At 42.0% G+C, this 18,333-nt stretch overlaps 1 protein-coding gene across 1 annotated transcript in view; it reads left to right on the top strand.

The window, feature by feature from the left end:
* Positions 1-396: 396 nt before the first annotated feature.
* The window catches only part of LOC128584409 (serine/threonine-protein phosphatase 2A 56 kDa regulatory subunit epsilon isoform-like), a 60,721-nt gene continuing 42,784 nt past the window's right edge, over positions 397-18,333 (top strand). Inside the window, exons 1-3 of the mRNA XM_053589381.1 lie at positions 397-429; positions 1,031-1,132; positions 8,462-8,554. Of these exons, the coding sequence (XP_053445356.1) occupies positions 397-429; positions 1,031-1,132; positions 8,462-8,554 (228 nt within the window). The remainder of the gene's footprint in view (positions 430-1,030; positions 1,133-8,461; positions 8,555-18,333) is intronic.

Raw genomic sequence — 18,333 nt, 5'->3', positions numbered from 1 at the left:
TAGAGACAGAGTTTCACTTTATTGCCCTCAGTAGAGTGCCATGGCATCACACAGCTCACAGCAACCTCCAACTCCTGGGCTTAGGCGATTCTCCTGCCTCAGCCTCCGAGTAGCTGGGACTACAGGCGCCCGCCACAACGCCCGGCTAACACCCAGCTATTTTTAGAGATGAGGTCTCACTCTGCCTCAGGCTGGTCTCGAATCTGTGAGCTCAGGCAATCCACCTGCCTCGGCCTCCCAAGTGCTAGGATTATAGGCATGAGCTACCACGCCCGGCCTAACAACATTTTAAAAATAAGCATTTTATTATAGAAATCTTGTCATAAGTAGACAGAAATAGTAGATAATGTAATGAATCCTCATCTCTCTATCACATAGTTAGAAGAGTTACCAGTCATGGCTGTTGTGGCATGTAATTTGATGCCTACGGTAACGGAATGCCTAGAGCCCTGGCCTAAAGAGGTTTATATCACAAACATAATCTTACCCTGGGCATCGTGGCCTGCCATTTTGTAAATGAACTTATTGAGGACAGATCAGGAATATTTTTAAGGGTAATAGAAAGGTTCTAAAATATCTCTCCTGATTCATTTTTGTGAATATCTAAAATTTCACCATTAGTTCAACCATAAATTTGCAAATTGTGAATAAGCCTGAGAAGGGAAGGACATGAAGCCCCTTGCAGTTACTTTTATCTTAGTGGAAATTGGCTAATTATAAGCAGGCTTGACAGGTAAGCAAGCAAGAGCAGGCTTTGATGGAAGGTAGAGAATCATGAGGACTTAAGGTGGAAAGGGCCAAATAGAGACAAGACATGCAGCATTCAAGACAGCAGGAGGGGCTGCTTTGCTCCCTTCCCACCTGGCCTCCAGGTGATCCTGGTGGCAAAGCCTGGAGCGAGGGGCCCTTATTCCAGTTGAGGGTGCCCCTCATGCCGTTGCCTGGGTTCCCATTAGCTGGCTCCTCAGGACCTTATGTAAAGCTGTCCAGAAGATGCTTCCAGCTAACTCTGCTGCTTGTTTATTTTTAGGTATCTTGCAATATATTCAGAACTCTCCCTCCTAGTGACAGCAACGAATTTGATCCAGAAGAAGATGAACCTACCCTTGAGGCGTCATGGCCACACTTACAGGTACTTTGAACTACCATTTGTTATAAAAGAAAGCTCCATTAACTCATTAGCTGATTCAGCATGGAAATTCCTTTGAAGGCCGTTATTCACCAAGATATCAAATTAGAGTACATCAATGGAAAATTGGAGAGTGCTTTTTATGTTTTTACTCTTGATAATCGGGATTCCAAAAGAATAAAATAATAGGTGTCAATGTAATGCTTTAGTGTGGGTCCCCCATGTTGCAGGGACAGGCATAGTTCTTACTCTTTTGATAGAGCTTCTCGAAGATCCTGCCCACTGAAGTCTCAAACAAGAACAGCTCTGTTTCCACATTATTATTAGTTGGATGTGTTTAGGTCACAGAGTACATATCTCACTTTTAGCAGTCGGTACCCTGGGGACTTTGTATGCCTGTCTTCGTGATGACCACTAATATGTTCCTTTAAGGACAAAAACTGCGATAGCTATTTCTTTCAGTGTTGTAAGGGAGAGCAGCAGCTGGGAGAAAGCCTGGGTGAAGGCCAGTTGTGTTCTCTGGCCCTGAGAAGGCCATGCTTTGCCATCATACCTGTGTGCCAGGACAGAATGGGGCGTCTGCGTCTGCTTGTCCAGGACAGATCGGGGCATCTGCGTCTCCTTGTCCAGCACCAGGCCCACCTGTACTGTAGGTAGTTACTCAGACTTGTTGCTTTGCAGCCCCTTTCTAGTTGCCTTCTCTATGTTGACATTTCTCAAAAGAATAGAACGAGGAAAATTGTACATATTGAGCCCCAAAGCCATCTTTCCATTCATTGAGTCAGAATGTCTTCAGAGGCTGGTTGACCAAACATAAGGACGGAGGATTGGAAGACAAGGACTATGACCTTGTGGGCCGTCTTCACCCCTAGGCAGAAGCCACTGCATCTCTGCAGAAGTGTGTTCACTTTGAAGAGCAAAAAACCATGCAGCAGGGAGCTAGAAGGCCTAGAGATATCTAGGAGTTAATTTTTTCCCCCACTTTGGAATTTTTGGCATAAATCTGCAACTTTGCCTGTCCTGCTTTGGCAACTCAGGGTTTCTACAGATACATGTGTGTGCTGTTTCCCTGGTTATACAGAGAACCTTGGGGGGCTTTGTTTTCTTATCTCTTACTCAGGCACGTCATACATGGGTATATATTCCTGCTGCCAGTGCCAAGATTGGGTAAATTAGATAAAACACTACAGGTGATTTACTATCTTAGATGTTTAATTTTTTTCTTAAGGTGCTAGACATGTTATCTGCATTCTAAGAACTTTGTAAGACTATTTATGCTTTGCCCAGATTGTGACAAGTTCCAAAAAAGAGTTACTCTTTTGAATGGGCATGTCTTATTTGTAATTCTAGGTCATCAGATTACAGTTTAGTCTGGGAGAAACTTTTAAAAAAAAGAAAGATAATCTCCTCAGGAGATCCCCACATCCTATGGTGGAAGAGGCAAAGAGAGAGATGCCTTTAAACATTCAACTTACTTTCTTCTCTGTATCCCAAAGAAGACCACCTTGCCATTTGTAAGAATTTTTTCAATACCTTAAATCATGATCACCATAGACAACTTCCCTCTAAATTACAAGAAAGTTTAACTCAATATTTCAGTTAATCCTTCCTATACTTAATAACTCTATAAAATATAAGATCAAATTATTTTCTGAACCTATTAAACTAAATTCTGCCACCTGAAAAACTCTAGGACTGTTAGTACTGTAGGAAAATTAATCATTAGTTGATCTGAAACCTGAAAACCAAAGTGATGATGAGATCTGTGCTCTTTTGGCTATGAAGTCACAAATTTCATTACAAAACTGGCTCTTTCATCTGGGTTGATGTCCTCTTCAAGCCTGAGATCCTTCTGGTCCCTTCTTTAGCTCAGATCCCTAACTAGATCATTTTAAAATTCCCAAACCAACAGGCACGCTACTGCCTCCCGCCTGTTGTTCTGTGTAAATCTTGTGTAAGCTCCTGACTTGTCTCAAGAATCCTGTGTTTCCTTTATATATTCTTCTTCTTTTTTCAATATAATAGTCACTTTTTATTATTATCAGTTTAAAATATATATATATTTTCATAGCTGTGTACATGCAATCATGGGTCCTGTATATATTCTTAACTGCACAAATGAGTTACCTGTCCATTTGCACCATGGGGTGGTTTTAGCACTGTCAAGAGCATTCATGGAGTGTGTAAGAAATGGTTTTTATGTATTTTCTGAAATTAAGTCTGTCTTTTTAGTAAAATACGGTTTTGTGGGACTTCCATTTTACAATTAAGGAATTGTTGTTAATGCACTTGAGACTGAAAAACGGGAATGCTGAAATCTTTTTATTCAATTCCTTGGAGAATTCATCTGTGTGATCTTGAGAAGCAGTGTGTCCTCCTTGGCCCTTTAGAAATCGTTCTCTTTAGAAATTTAAGATAAATTTTTCATTCTGAGGTAATAACGTTTCTCTTAAGCTCAGAGAACATTTATTTATACTTATTAATAAATGTCTGAAGTGTTTCCACCAAACTGTTTTAAGCCACATCTGCTTTCAAGGGACCAGAGATACAGGAGAGCTCTGCCACCCTGTGTGCCTGGGAGATGAGACTCTCCTCATTTTGTGGGAATTAAAAGAGGGATAAAACCCACTTTGAATAAGGCTAACATTCTGTTTGTAAAACTGAGAGTTGGAAGATGCATAAATTAATAAAAGAACAATTCTATGAGGTGTTAGGACTCAAGCATTATTTTGACCAGAAGAACAACATATCAAACTCAGCAACACCCAGATCATTGGGAAAGAAATTTTTCTGACTTCAGAGTTTCAGAGAGAAAAACATAGTTTTATAAAGAAGTAAAACGCTAATGTGTATACCAAATTTAAGTTTTAAGTGGAGTCAGAAGTCACAAGGTCTGATGTATAGGAAGCACATAAGTCAGTGGTATCTGTGGACAGGTAAGGGAAGCCCTAGACGTGATTTTCAGTGGCCTGCAAGGTTAAAACTACTTTAATGCTGGGTAGTACTCCCTATGCTGTTTGCCCATGTCACCATATTGACACTTGTACTATTCGTTGTAAAACCAGTGGTGCTTAAAAGTGCTGCTGCCTTAGTGACAGGATGATAATTAAGGCATTTGTGCCAAACTGGTCAAGTTGTCATTGCATTCTTTTTTTTTGAGGTAGAGTCTCAAGCTGTCATCCTGGGTAGAGTGCTGTGGCGTCATATCTCACAGCAACCTCAAACTCTTGGACTTTAGTGATTCACTTGCCTCAGCCTCCCAAGTAGCTGGAACTATAGGCACCCACCACAACACCTGGCTATTTTGTTGTTGTAGCTGTCATTGTTGTTTGGCAGGCCCGGGCTGGATTCGAACTCACCAGCCCTGGTGTATGTGGCTGGCTCCCTAGCCCCTGAGCTACAGGCTCCGAGCCATCATTGCATTCTTTACTACTGTCATGCATTTGCAAGTAAAAAAAAAAAAAAAAAAAGCCAATTGAACTTGTTGAACATCCTTGAAGAAGCACTATAAATTATTAAACCTGGGCGGCACCTGTGACTCAGTCGGTAGGGCGCCGGCCCCATATACTGAGGGTGGCGGGTTCAAACCCGGCCCCGGCTGAACTGCAACCAAAAAATAGCCGGGTGTTGTGGCGGGCGCCTGTAGTTCCAGCTACTCGGGAGGCTGAGGCAAGAGAATCGCTGAAGCCCAGGAGTTGGAGGTTGCTGTGAGCTGTGTGATGCCACCGCACCTTACCAAGGGCGATAAAGTGAAACTCTGCCTCTACAAAAAAAAAAAAAAAAATTATTAACCTTATTAAAGTTTGACCCTGGAGCACATATTTAAAAACAATATCCTGCATGACAAAATGGAAAGTATTGATGAATCACTTCTGCACAGTGTACCAGTTATCTTGTGGAAAGGCACTGGTGCGATTGTTTTTATCTGCGGGGTAATCAGCAGATTTTCATGAAACATTTTTACTTGAAGAAATGATTAGCAGAGAGCAGGATGTCCAGCTTCCAGCTTGGAACTTTGGTGCTGTCAGTAACCAAAGAGTGAATTAAACATGGGTGATACTGAGAAAGGAAAGACGATTTTTGTTGAGAAGTGTGCCGAGGGCCATACTGTGGGAAAGGGGGGCAGGCACAAGACTGGCCAAATCTCCATGGTCTCCGGGGCGGAAGACAGGTCAGGCTTCTGGCTCCTCGTACACAGAGGCCAATGAGAACAAAGGCATCACCTGGGGAGGGGATACACTGAGGCAGTATTTGGAGAATCCCCAGAAGTACATCCCCGGAAAAAATAAAAATGATCTTCACCAGCATTAAGAAGAAGGGACAAAGGGCAGACTTGATAACGTGTCTCAAAAAAGCTACTTATGAGAAATAGTTGGCCACGGCCTTACTTATTACAAAAGAGAACTATCTCACTGCTTTTTTTTTTTATGTGTACAGTAATTTGATCCGTCACATTTACCAGAATTTAGACCATGAATGAGTAGCAGAGTATTTTTGTTGGACAGTCCTGATTTAACTAAGACTGGCTTGTGGCTAAGTGAATAGGATTTGTTTTTTGGATTTTGATAGTGATTCCAGTTCAGTAGATGTTATAACTGTCTTCCCGTTCTAAAGATATGATTAGATTTAATTAGTGATGTTCACCTTTTCACAAAGGTAGTAAACTGTCATCCCCAAACCTACTGAAGAGTGGTTTATATTAAGATTTATATAACTGGTTATGTGAATATATTTAAATACTGGGGAAATCCCCTCACTGTCTCAGAACCAAACAAGACTCACTGGTGTTTTAATTGATGTTCATTAGGTGTTCAAGGCTGGAGAGAAGGTTAAAAAAAGAAAAAGAAATGATTAGCAAACTGTGGTCATTCAGACTTGAGTATTTGGCAAATTCTTTCTCTAAAACAAGGACACCAATTAACAGTTTTGTTACCAATGATCAAATTGGAGCATTGAAGCAAAATTTAAAATTAGAAATTTTAAAAACTTGTATCTGTTTTGTGTCAGTCACCATGAGCTGTATACAGCTTCCCAAAACTTGAAGTATTTTTTAGAGTAAATTTGGAGATATTAAATAATATATTTTTTAAAGATAAGGATCCATTCAAAGCATAAGACAAATGGTTGGATTTTAGTGTAACGTATGAAAAGGTCACTGATACAGTTTCACATTCTACTTTACAACTAATCTTTAAGAAATGACACATTTTTGAGTTTTGGTGTAGTATCAAGGAATATCCACAATTATGTAAAAAGATAAAGTAGTCTTCCTTTTTCCAACTACTAGATCTCTGTGAGGCTTGATTTTCTTTATATACATCAACAGTGTATCACAACAGATTGAACACAGAAGCAGATGATTATCTGTCTTCTATTAAGTGAGACATTAAAGAGATTTACAAAAATGTAATCAATACCTCTCAATAATTTGTTTTGGGAAAAAAGTTATGTCTCATTATGTTGCCCTCAGTAGAGTGCTGTGGTGTCACAGCTCACAGCAACCTCAAACTCTTGGGCTTAGGAGATTCTCTTGCCTCAGCCTGCCAAGTAGCTGGGACTACAGGCACCTGCCACAACGCCCAGCTATTTTTGGTTGCGGTTGTCATTGTTTAGCAGGCCTGGGCCTGGCTCGAACCCGCCACCCTCGGCTTATTCACTGAGCTACAGGCACCGGGCCCCCCCAAATATATCCTTTAACATGTAATACATTTTATTGTTTTAAAATGAAATACTAAAAACATTTTAAATTTTCACAGTCTGGTGGGGTGTAGTGGCTCTGCAGTGCAGTGGTCCTAGTACTCTGGCAGGCCCAGGTGGGTAGATTGCTTGAGCTCAGGAGTCTGAGACCAGCCTGAGCAAGAGTGAGACTCTGTCTCTACTGAAAGTAAAAAAACTATCCAAGTGTAGCGGTAGGAGCCTGTGGTCCCAGCTACTTGGGAGGCTGAGGCAAGAGGATGGCTGGAGCCCAAGAGTTTTAGGTTGCTGTGAGCTGCAACACCATGGCACTCTACCCCAGTGCACCAGAGTGAGGCTCTGTCTCAAAAAATAAAATAAAAGTTCACAGTTTTATATATAGCATATAAACAAAAGCTTTTTTGTTTTTTGTTTTTTTTTTTTTTTTGCAAATGCTGTTCTAAGAATAGTGACAGTGATGCTATTTATTATTTGCTGTACAGAGGGCTTTATGTATATTATCAAATTCAATCTTAGGGATTATTATCCCCAGTTTCAGATAAATTAAATTGCTCAATTTTATACAGTTTGTAAGGGAAAGAACTAGGCTTCTAGCCCTAATGCTTTTCTCTTAAAAGTTCTGATTTTGATGTTCTGTTGTATATTACACCAGGATCGAATGTAGCCTTTAATAATAATTTATTATGTAAAGAGAATAAACAGTTATCTCCCACTGTTTATCAGAACAGTAATTTGGGTTTGACTCTTGGTAGATGAGAATATTGTGCTGTACCACCCTATGTTGCTTGGAGGAATGTACATTGCCGTAAACTTTCTGAAAGGAAATTTGACAATGAGTATCAAAAACCCTGAATGTTTTGATATTTTTTGCTCTAGCAATTTTACTTTTAGAAATAGTTCCTCATAAGGTAATTGAACAAGTGCACAAATGATGTGTGTTATATGATGCATATTGTGGCATAATGACAGAGAAATCATTCAGAAATTACTTAAATGTCAAAGCATAGGAGATTGATTAAATGAATCGTAAATTGTGATGACTACTTAGTAGCTACTAAGATAGTTGATGTAAATTGTTTGCAATATATTGGGGTTTTTTGTTGTTGTTGTTGCGGTTTGGCCTGGGTCGGGTTCAAACCTGCCACCCTTGGTATATGGGGCTGACACCCTACCCACTGAGCCACAGGCACTGCCCGTGCAATATATTGTTTAAATGGTAAAAGTAGTTTGCAAAACTTTGTAAAATATAATACACTGGTATGTTGTAGAACAGCGGTTCTCAACCTGTGGGTTGTGACCCCTTTGTAACAATGAAAATACATCATTAGGAAGGTTGAGAGCCACTGTTGTAGGAGGAGGTATATATGTTAAAATGGTAATAATAGTGGTTGTCTCTGAATGGTGAGACTATGGTAGATTCCTATTTGCTTTGTTTGATTGTATTTTCTAATTTTTAATTTTAAAAGTTAAAAAGCATAACAATAACTGTGAGCTACAAAAAGGCTAGCATGATTGTCAATTGATACAAAAATTAATTTTCTAAGCCCTGTCAGTTTTGGTGTTATAGGCTTTTCATGGTTTTTAATACTATTCTCAGTGACTCGTGATTTGAAATTAACTATAATCTGTTTGTTACAGCTTGTATATGAATTTTTCATCCGATTTTTGGAAAGCCAAGAATTCCAACCTAGCATTGCCAAAAAATATATAGATCAGAAATTTGTATTACAGGTAAGCATATTCTTGTAGACATGGTTATCTCTTAATCAATTAACACTGTGTAATTTTCTATTGGTGTTTGTTTAGAGAAAGTTTGCAGTGACAGTTAACATCACCTCATAAACGTATATACATGGGTTAATTTCCATTGCTGCCCATTAAAAGTTATAGGTATAGCTTTAATTTATGTATGGTAGAAATCAGTAACATTTTAGATATCTAGGAATGCTAGTGTCTGAATCCTGTGGTGTTCTTTCCTAAAGTTTAATTATAAAGGAATTTTATTTATGTAGTCCTAGTTTTTGTGAATCTTTGTGTAGCTTAAAAACTTATATTTACGTAAAGAACTATTGGATAGATCTGTTAAAACTGAGTAGGTACGTTCAGACTGCAGAGCTGAATGCCTTTTAATAAACAATCTTAAAGTCAGGGTGCTGTGTGCTTCCACTGCTAGGGAACAGCATAGTTAGCTAATTCCATACAGGAGTTAACTCTGACCTATCCATTGGAAACTTCTCAGGGAGCATATTTTTTGTGATTCCTCATTTTGTATGTCACAATCATGGATTGCATCCTCCTTTTTACTGAGACTTTTGGGTACCTTCATGGCATTGGAATTTTAGGTAGCAGCTTTTTGCTCCTCTTGTTGATACTCATGTATAAAAATGGGTACTTGAGCCAAACTGGTGTATGGGCTGTTGTAGCTCCTTTCTGAGTGACATATGAGGCACCTAAGGTAGAAAGGAACAAGTATCTATCTCCTAGTGAGCCAATAGCAGAATTTCAAATTTAAAACATTAAGTTTTCAGGAATTTAATCTATGCCTTACCTGGATAAAGTTGAATAACTTTCATCACAGCTGACCTCTTTTCCCTCCCTCCATAATTAAATTAATAAATTTAGAATTTGGAGCATGTAGATTGATCCATAGCCAATATTTAGACTGTTTTTAACATTCGAGACACAGTTTCATGGGGTTTAACCCAACAGAGTGCCAGCAGCAAGCCAGGTCCAGAGAGCAGAGGGTTATGGTCATGTGGCTAAGTGGAATTAAACCTGAAGTACAGTGGTCAGCTCAGAACAGGAAAGGAGCTTGGTGCCTTGCCTGTGGGGCTCATTAGCACCAGCGTACCCTGCTCCCCCAGGCGCAGGAAGCAGTTCACTGAGCTATGATCTACTGTACATTTACAGTACTTTGGTACCATACTGGTGAATCATGGCTCTCTCTTCAACCTGGGAGGCTCTGGAAAACTGAGGTTTGAGAGAGAGTTAGGAGGAAAGGTGGATACGTGGATCACTGGGCAAATAGGTAGATTGATACAGATCCTTCCATTCCTGGCAAATGACAGTTTGCATGGTAGACCTGTATTTTGTGTTGGAAAGTTGTTGTACTTACGTAACATGATGTAGTTGTCAGGGTAAATTCACGTGCACTATTTAATTTCAGTTATACAGGGATCTTGTAGAACTCACGTGGCTAAGCTTTTATGCTCTTTCCTAGATGAATAAACTGAGGTCTAGAAAGATCATCCAGGTTATTCAAGCACATTCCTGTTGCGATTTTCTGTGCTTTATGCCATGGCCTCTCCTTGTGATTCCCCTCTCTGTCACTCGGAATGACTTCAAGGAAGGAGTAGCTCTCCTATCTCCACACTAATGAAGTAATAGAGTTCTCAGATTTATGGTGAATTAACGTGCCTGTGAGGATCAGATAGTGATCCTCTGTTAGAGCCTGTGTTGGGCTGACATGGAATCAGCAAATCCTGTGATCTTACCATGAAGCCAGGGCTTTTCTGACACAGAAAGCAGGCAGCGCTCAGCCCAGTGTGCTGTGCATGGCAAATGGCCCTGAAGATGAAACTCGTAACGCTGAAACATCAGAGAAACCCAGATTTGGAAAGGAAGCTTTGGGTTGTATACCCTCGTTCTTTACCCAGGGAATCAGTCTCCTCTGAGACTCTTTTTTAGTGTGGAAAAGCCACACAGACAGTTTATTCCATTTTTGTTAGAAAGTTCTTTTTTGTGTTGAACCTCCCCATACCTTGTACCCTTTGGCCTTATTCTCTGTCAGCATATCACTAGCCCAGACACAACCTTTCAGGTCTTAAAACACTGCTCTTGTTTTCACCTTTGGCTCTTTTTCTCTAGAACAGCTCACAGGCTCATTCCTAGTGTCAGACAGTAGGATATGGACTGGCTCAGATTAAAGGGGTCTTTGTCTACACCTCTCAATTCAGTTACTACCAGGCTTTTCTTTCCCTTACCCCTCCTTTAAGAGAAAAAGAAATCCAGATTTTTATATGAAATTTTCTGATCTTACTAAAATGTTGCTCAGGATGAGCTAAGCCTGTTTGCCTTCTGGATCTGGCCTGCTGGCTGTCTGTGTGCATTCCTGCTCTAGACTGAGACCTTAGGTCTGTCAGCCTTTTCTGCATTTGTTAGTTTTTGAAGCCTTCAGGGTCTTCTGAATGTGTCTGTTTGTCTTCAAGAATGACATCTGTCTCTGAACACAGTGCCCTGAGCCTGGTCAGCACAGTGCAGCTTGGAGTTGGAGTTTTCACCCTCTCGTCTTCCCTCTAAAAGGCCAAGTCTCACCAGCACTTCTTGCTGGAGCATGCCATTGCCAGCCCAGGTTAAGCTGTGGTCATAGCTGACTTCTCATTGAGCTTTACTCATGTTGCTGTAAAACCATGTTTTCCTTTTATTTCTCCCTTAAGAGATGATGTCTTGCTGTGTTACCCAGGAAGGCCTTGTATTCCTGGGCTCAAGCAATTCTCCTGCCTCATCCTCTCCAGTAAGTGGGACTACAGGCACGTACCCTGTCATCCAGCTTCCTTGTGCTTGTTTATGCAGTTTGCTTATTTTTTAATCTAAGTGTAGGACTTGACATACATTGCTGTGGAATATCATTTCTCACCAGTGGAGGTCTTTCTGGATCATTATTCTGTTATCTACTTTATTCACCATGTTTTCCTCTTTTATGACATCTGTAATTATTGGTCTCATCTAAGCCATTGATTAAAATTGTTCCAAGTCCTGAACATGCTTTTTAGAAATTCCCTGATTGTGCTGGTGCCCATAGCACAGTGGTTACGGCGCCAGCCACATACACTAAGGCTAGAGGGTTCAAATCCAGCCTGGGCCTGCTAAACAACAATGACAGCTGCCACAGACAAATAGCTGGGCATTGGGGCAGGTGCCTGTGGTCCCAGATACTTGGGAGGCTGAGGCAGGAGAATCTCTTGAGCCCAAGAGTTTGAGCTTGCTGTGAGCTGTGACTCCACGGCACTCTACCCAGGGCGACAGCTTGAGACTCTGTCTCAAAAAAAAAAAAAAAAAAAAAGAATTTCCTGATTGTACACAGATTCATTAATCAGTAATCTTTGAATTCCATCCTTAAACTAGTCAGAAATCTACTAGCATGTTATCATCCCTTCTGCATTTTTTAATTTTGTTCATAAAGAGGGCATAGTGACTTTGTTAGATGCTGTGGTAAAAGCCAGGACTTTGTGTTTACTGCATTTTTCTCGTCTGCAGGTCTTGTAATGTCATCGTGAAAAGGAATGCCATTTGTCTGCCACATGGCCTTGGTGAACTCCTAGAGCCAAGTAGTGAGGTCCCTCTACGTATAGTTCATATTTGCAGCTCCTTCCTTGTTTTTACAACCTTTGCCTTCTTTACCTGCCATCTGTTAGATTTGTTGATGAATTTGACCTTCAGACCAAGGCTCAGAAGAGTTAATGCTCATATTTCATTCCATTATTCCACATTATTCCCTCCTTAGTCCTCCTTCCCGCTCAACGTGCCTTAACTGTCTTGAGCCAGCAGGTCTTTCCCATCTCTGCACTCTGTAGTCAGGTCTTTTTCACACCCCCCTTTTTTCCCTTCTCTACTTCACAGACTCCTATGATAGCACTTGGTCCCAGTGTGTTCGTGCCCTAAGCCTGGTTCTTATGGCACGAGAACCATCATACTTTTCCTTTTGGCAAGTCAGGATGATGTTTACCTTGTTCCTTTTATTTAGGTAGATTTCTTACTTTCTGTGGATTCTCAGTGATCTCAAAAAGAGTTTTGGTGATCTCAACTTAAAGCTTCTTTCTTCTGTTAGACATAATTTATTCTACGAAATTTAAGCTTACTTCCTATAAAAGCTAGATGTGTTTTTTTACAGTCTTTTCTGACTCTGATTCCCTCATCAGTGACTACAAAAGCAAAATAAGAATTGAGCCATTTTGCCATGATGTAATGGAAAGTTGGTTAACCCTGGGTTTGAGTCCTGATTCCCCTCTGTACTATAAGCATAGGTTAGGAGCTGAGGATGTGAGCTGTGGGATGGGAATGAACTGCATACAAACTCTGGCTTTTCTGCGAACTTGCAGTATGACTTTTAGCAAGTTTGGACACTTGCTGCCTAAGCCTGGGTTTCCTTATTCAAGACATGGGCAAAACAGGAGAGACCCTGTTAAGTAAAATAGGAGATAGTTTCAAATTGACAACTGGTAAATCTGCTTAGTTAAGCTGTCAGTGTGGATACAAAGACAGGATCCCTACCTTCACTCCTAAATAGGTACCGAAAATCTTGCACAGATTATTAACGACCCTGAGCCTCAGGTTCATCTGTAAAATGGCAGTAAGAGTCACCTCTGTCACAACAATTCACAACAAGTAGGTTCGATATGATGTAAAATGAGATGAGAATGTCTGTTAATATCATGCATGGGACATAACTGTTCTTTAAATATTAATTTTTCTTTTTACATCTTTCTTATATTATCTGCTCACATTGGTAGGGTACCTTAATTTTCTTGATTCCAATATTAATTTTCAAACCTCTGCCTTAAAAATGTATGAGAAACTTACAATGAAATTTTGTAAAGAAGGTTTGGATAAATGTAGACTTTTAACATATTTCCAGATTAGAAGGCTTGCTGCCATCATAAAGATATTAATATAATCTCCAAAATGAGTTATATGTTTAGTGTTGTTCTAGTTAAAATTCTACTCATTTTTATTTCAAATTTTCAGAGTTCACAAAATAAATGTTTGAAAAACACAACTAATGATATGGTACTTTACAAACTATTAGATAACAAAACATATTATAAAGGTGCGTTACTTAAAACTATATCATGTTTAAAAAAAACTATATTATGTTTAATAGGAAAATGGAACAGAGTAGAGGTTTTTTTTTTTTTTTCCCCTTTTTTTTTTTATTGTTGGGGATTCATTGAGGGTACAATAAGCCAGTTACACTGATTACAATTGTTAGGTAAAGTCCCTCTTGCAATCATGTCTTGCCCCCATAAAGTGTGACACACACTAAGGCCCCACCCCCCTCCTTCCATCCCTCTTTCTGCTTCCCCCCCCCATAACCTTAATTGTCATTAATTGTCCTCATATCAAGATTGAGTACATAGCATTCATGCTTCTCCATTCTTGTGATGCTTTACTAAGAATAATGTCTTCCACTTCCATCCAGGTTAATACAAAGGATGTAAAGTCTCCATTTTTTTAATGGCTGAATAGTATTCCATGGTATACATATACCACAGCTTGTTAATCCATTCCTGGGTTGGTGGGCATTTAGGCTGTTTCCACATTTTGGCGATTGTAAATTGAGCTGCAATAAACAGTCTAGTACAAGTGTCCTTATGATAAAAGGATTTCTTTCCTTCTGGGTAGATGCCCAGTAATGGGATTGCAGGATCAAATGGGAGGTCTAGGTTGAGTGCTTTGAGGTTTCTCCATACTTCCTTCCAGAACGGTTGTACTAGTTTGCAGTCCCACCAGCAGTGTAAAAGTGTTCCCTTCTCTCCACATCCACGCCAGCATTTGCAGTTTTGAGATTTTGTGATGTGGGCCATTCTCACTGGGGTTAGATGATATCTCAGGGATGTTTTGATTTGCATTTCTCTAATATATAGAGATGATGAACATTTTTTCATGTGTTTGTTAGCCATTCGTCTGTTGTCTTTAGAGAAAGTTCTATTCATGTCTCTTGCCCATTGATATAAGGGATTGTTGGCTTTTTTCATGTGGATTAATTTGAGTTCTCTATAGATCCTGGTTATCAAGCTTTTGTTTGATTGAAAATATGCAAATATCGGGGATTAGAGACAAGATGGCGGACTGAAGCCAGCTTTCAACAAAGGCTCCCGTCCAGAAGGAGAGTTAAGGGACAGGAATTTAGTAAGTATCCTGGTGGACTTGAGCCTCACCAAGAGAGAAGGCTGAAGAACACACATCAACACCGCTGAGGCAAGCTGTGATCACAAGGACGCAAACAAAAGGTACAAAATCCACCACCAAGCGGACGGGAGTCCCCCTCCCCCATGAGACCGGCTCAAGAGACCCAAAATTGAACAAGCGGGCAGAAATTAAAGGCCCTCCCACTACACTCCACGGGAGAGACCTTCTAAAAACTGGACCTACCTCCCCTACTGGGGTGCCGTGGCGTTCTCCTGCTGGACATAGGGCTGAATAAAACTTTGGGAATCCTTTGCCGGCAACCCTGAATCCCCGGCGCTCCCCTCCCGCCCACTGAGGTCTGGAGGCCTGTCCCCTAGGACTTCGGATCCTTGGGTGATTTCTCAAGAGGAGTGGACAGTCCCCGAGTTGCGACTGGTCAGCATTGACTCTGAGGCGCGCGAGTGAGGAGAGGGCACCGGGCTGAGGGGCAGTCACGCCTCGCGGCACTTCCCTGCGGTGCAGTGCACCAACCCTCCCCGGGCACAAGACTGAATAAGACTCTAGCCTCCCCGCTGACAGCTGAGAGCCCCTACTCTCACTCGGGGTCTGAGGGACTATCCCCCAGGAGTTCGAATCCTTGGGTGATTTCTCAAGGGGAGTGGACAGTCCCCGAGTTGCCACTGGTCAGCATTGACTCTGAGGCGCGCGAGTGAGGAGAGGGCACCGGGCTGAGGGGGAGTCACGCCTCGCGGCACTTCCCTGCGGTGCAGTACAGCAACCCTCCCCGGGCATACGGGCCCAAGACTGAATAAGACTCTGGCCTCCCCGCTGAGAGCTGAGAACCCCTACTCTCACTCGGGGTCTGAGGGCCTAGCCCCCAGGAGTTCGGCTCCTTGGGTGATTTCTCGAGGGGAGAGCACAGTGCCTGAGCTGCGTCAGGTCAGCGCTGACTCTGGGATACATGAGCGAGGAGAGGGCACTCTGCTGAGGAGAAATCAAGCCTTGGCGGCACTTCCCTGCGGTGCAGTGCAGGAGCCCTCCCCGGACCGCAGTATTGCGTAACACTGAATGAAACTCTAGCTTCCCCCCGCCCCACTCCCAATCGGGGTCTGGGGGCCCATCCCCCAAGAGTTCTGATTCTTGGGGGATCTCTTAAGGGGTGTGAACCCAGCACAAACTGCGGCCGGTCAGTGCTGACTCTGGGGCGCGGGACAGAGGAGAAAAGGGTCGCCTGAGTGCCCACACCAGAGCAGCAGTTCCCTGGAGGTAGATCAACAGCCGTTTTTTCTTTAACGGCAGAACGCTCACTTCTGGATATTCTGAGGCCACACCCCCTGTCTCCCTGGGCAACCAGAGGAGGCCACCGGGTGACGCGGCTCACAAACCCGGAAGCCTTCAGGGCGGGGCCGACCCAGAGAGGTGTTCAGATGCAATTCTCCAGCAGCAAAGACGTTTGAACTCAAAACAGCCCGTCTTCTGTAGGCGACGACAGGAACAGAGACAGAACCTCACAAAGTTGTCTGTTCTGTTCTGTTCTGTTAGCAGCATCCATCAGGGACGGGGCTAAGCCTGAGTGAACACCTCCTTCCCATCACCTGCATCAAACACTCAAAGATGTCAGGCCCCATCTCCTTCTGCTAGATAGCGGCAGTCTGCGGGGGCCTGGCAGACTTCCTTGCGATTCAGGCAGGTGCAAATCCCTGGAGTGTCTGTTCACTGCAGGCAACTGGGTTAGCCATCTGCAGAGCTACCAGTGACTGGGTCCGACGGAGGGGCAAAGTGGGGAAGGAGATGTCAACCTTCCTAGACTGCTCTGTTTGCTGGGTGGCTCCTCCTGACTCCACGCTGCACTGGGGTGAACTGTGTCAGAGGAGTCACCAGGCCCCTGTGATCCAGTTCCCAGAGACCTCTTGAACCCTTCCACCCGAGACAAGTGCCGATTGAGACAGTTGATTCGGACCTTTTGAACTGGGCTAATAGACTGAGGACTTTTCAGGCGGTGCCCTGGGTGTGCGATTGTAGGAAGGTTTGATTCTCCTTTTCCAACTGGGGCCAGAGGTGGGCAGGCGGGGTGACTTAATTGCTGATTTTTCCACACAGCTGAGACTTCAAGCCAGAGTAGAAGTTGCAATAGGATCGAACAGAAACCAGCTGAAAACAAGACAGAACCACTTTGCTCCACCACACCAGACAGGGCCCCAGTTTCTCAGGCCACAACACTGTACGGGCCCTCGATAAAACCCCAGGGGAAAAACCAAAGGGAGTAAACCATGGGGTGGAATCAGTGGAAAAACTCTGGTAACATGAATAACCAGAATAGATCAACCCCCCCAAGAAAAGATACGGCAGATGTGATTGAAGATCCCATTCATAAACAACTGGCTGAGATGTCAGAAGTCGAATTCAGAATTTGGTTTGCAGACAAGATCAATAAAATGGAATTAGGAATTCGAGGAGAAATTCAAAAATTGTCTCAAGAATTTAACGAATTTAAAGACAAAACCACCAAAGACTTAGACACACTGAAACAAGAACTTACAGCCCTCAAAGATATGAAAAATACAGTAGAATCCCTCAGTAAAAGAATGGAGCAAGCAGAAGAAAGGATTTCTGACATTGAAGATAAAGTCTTCGAACGCTCCCAATCTCTCAAAGAGGAAGAGAAATGGAGAGCAAAAACGGATCACTCACTCAGAGAACTCTCAGATAATTCGAAAAAAAACAACGTAAGGGTTATAGGAATTCCGGAGAATGATGAAGTGGCTGCCAAGGGCACAGAGGCCCTTCTACATGAAATTATGAAAGAAAATTTTCCAGACATGCCCAGAGAATCTGAAATTCAGATAGCAGACAGCTTCAGAACCCCAGCACGATTCAACCCCAATAAGCCATCTCCCAGACATATCATAATTAGCTTCACTAAAGTTAACATAAAAGAGAAGATTCTCAAAGCAACCCGGCGAAAGAAAACTATAACGTACAAAGGTAAGAATATTAGAATAACTGCAGATCTCTCTGCTGAAACTGTTCAAGCAAGAAGAGGCTGGTCATCAACTTTTAATCTCCTAAAGCAAAAAAACTTTCAACCCAGGATCTTGTATCCAGCTAAATTGAGTTTCATCTATGATGGAGAAATTAAATACTTCAATGACATTCATATGTTGAAAAAATTTGCCATAAGTAAACCAGCTCTTCAGGATGTTCTCAGACCTATCCTCCACAATGACCAACCCAATCCTATACCACAAAAGTAAAATCACCCAGAACTCATCAAACTCCAACTTCCACACTGGCGAAAGGATTAAAAATGTCCACTGGACCTTTGAAAAACTCGACACCCAAAATTCCACCAGACTTATCAATACTCTCCATCAATGTGAATGGCTTAAACTGTCCTCTAAAGAGGCATAGGTTAGCTGACTGGATACAAAAACTCAAGCCAGATATTTGTTGCATACAAGAGTCACATCTCAACTTAAAAGACAAATACAGACTCAGGGTGAAAGGATAGTCATCCATATTTCAGGCAAATGGTAATCAGAAAAAAGCAGGTGTTGCAATTTTATTTGCAGATACAGTAGGCTTTAAACCATCAAAAGTAA

Source organism: Nycticebus coucang, chromosome 4 (assembly GCF_027406575.1).
Source record: "Nycticebus coucang isolate mNycCou1 chromosome 4, mNycCou1.pri, whole genome shotgun sequence".
Lineage (NCBI taxonomy): Eukaryota > Metazoa > Chordata > Mammalia > Primates > Lorisidae > Nycticebus > Nycticebus coucang.
The sequence above is the reverse complement of the archived record's forward strand: the minus strand, read 5'-3'. Positions and strand labels throughout refer to the sequence as shown.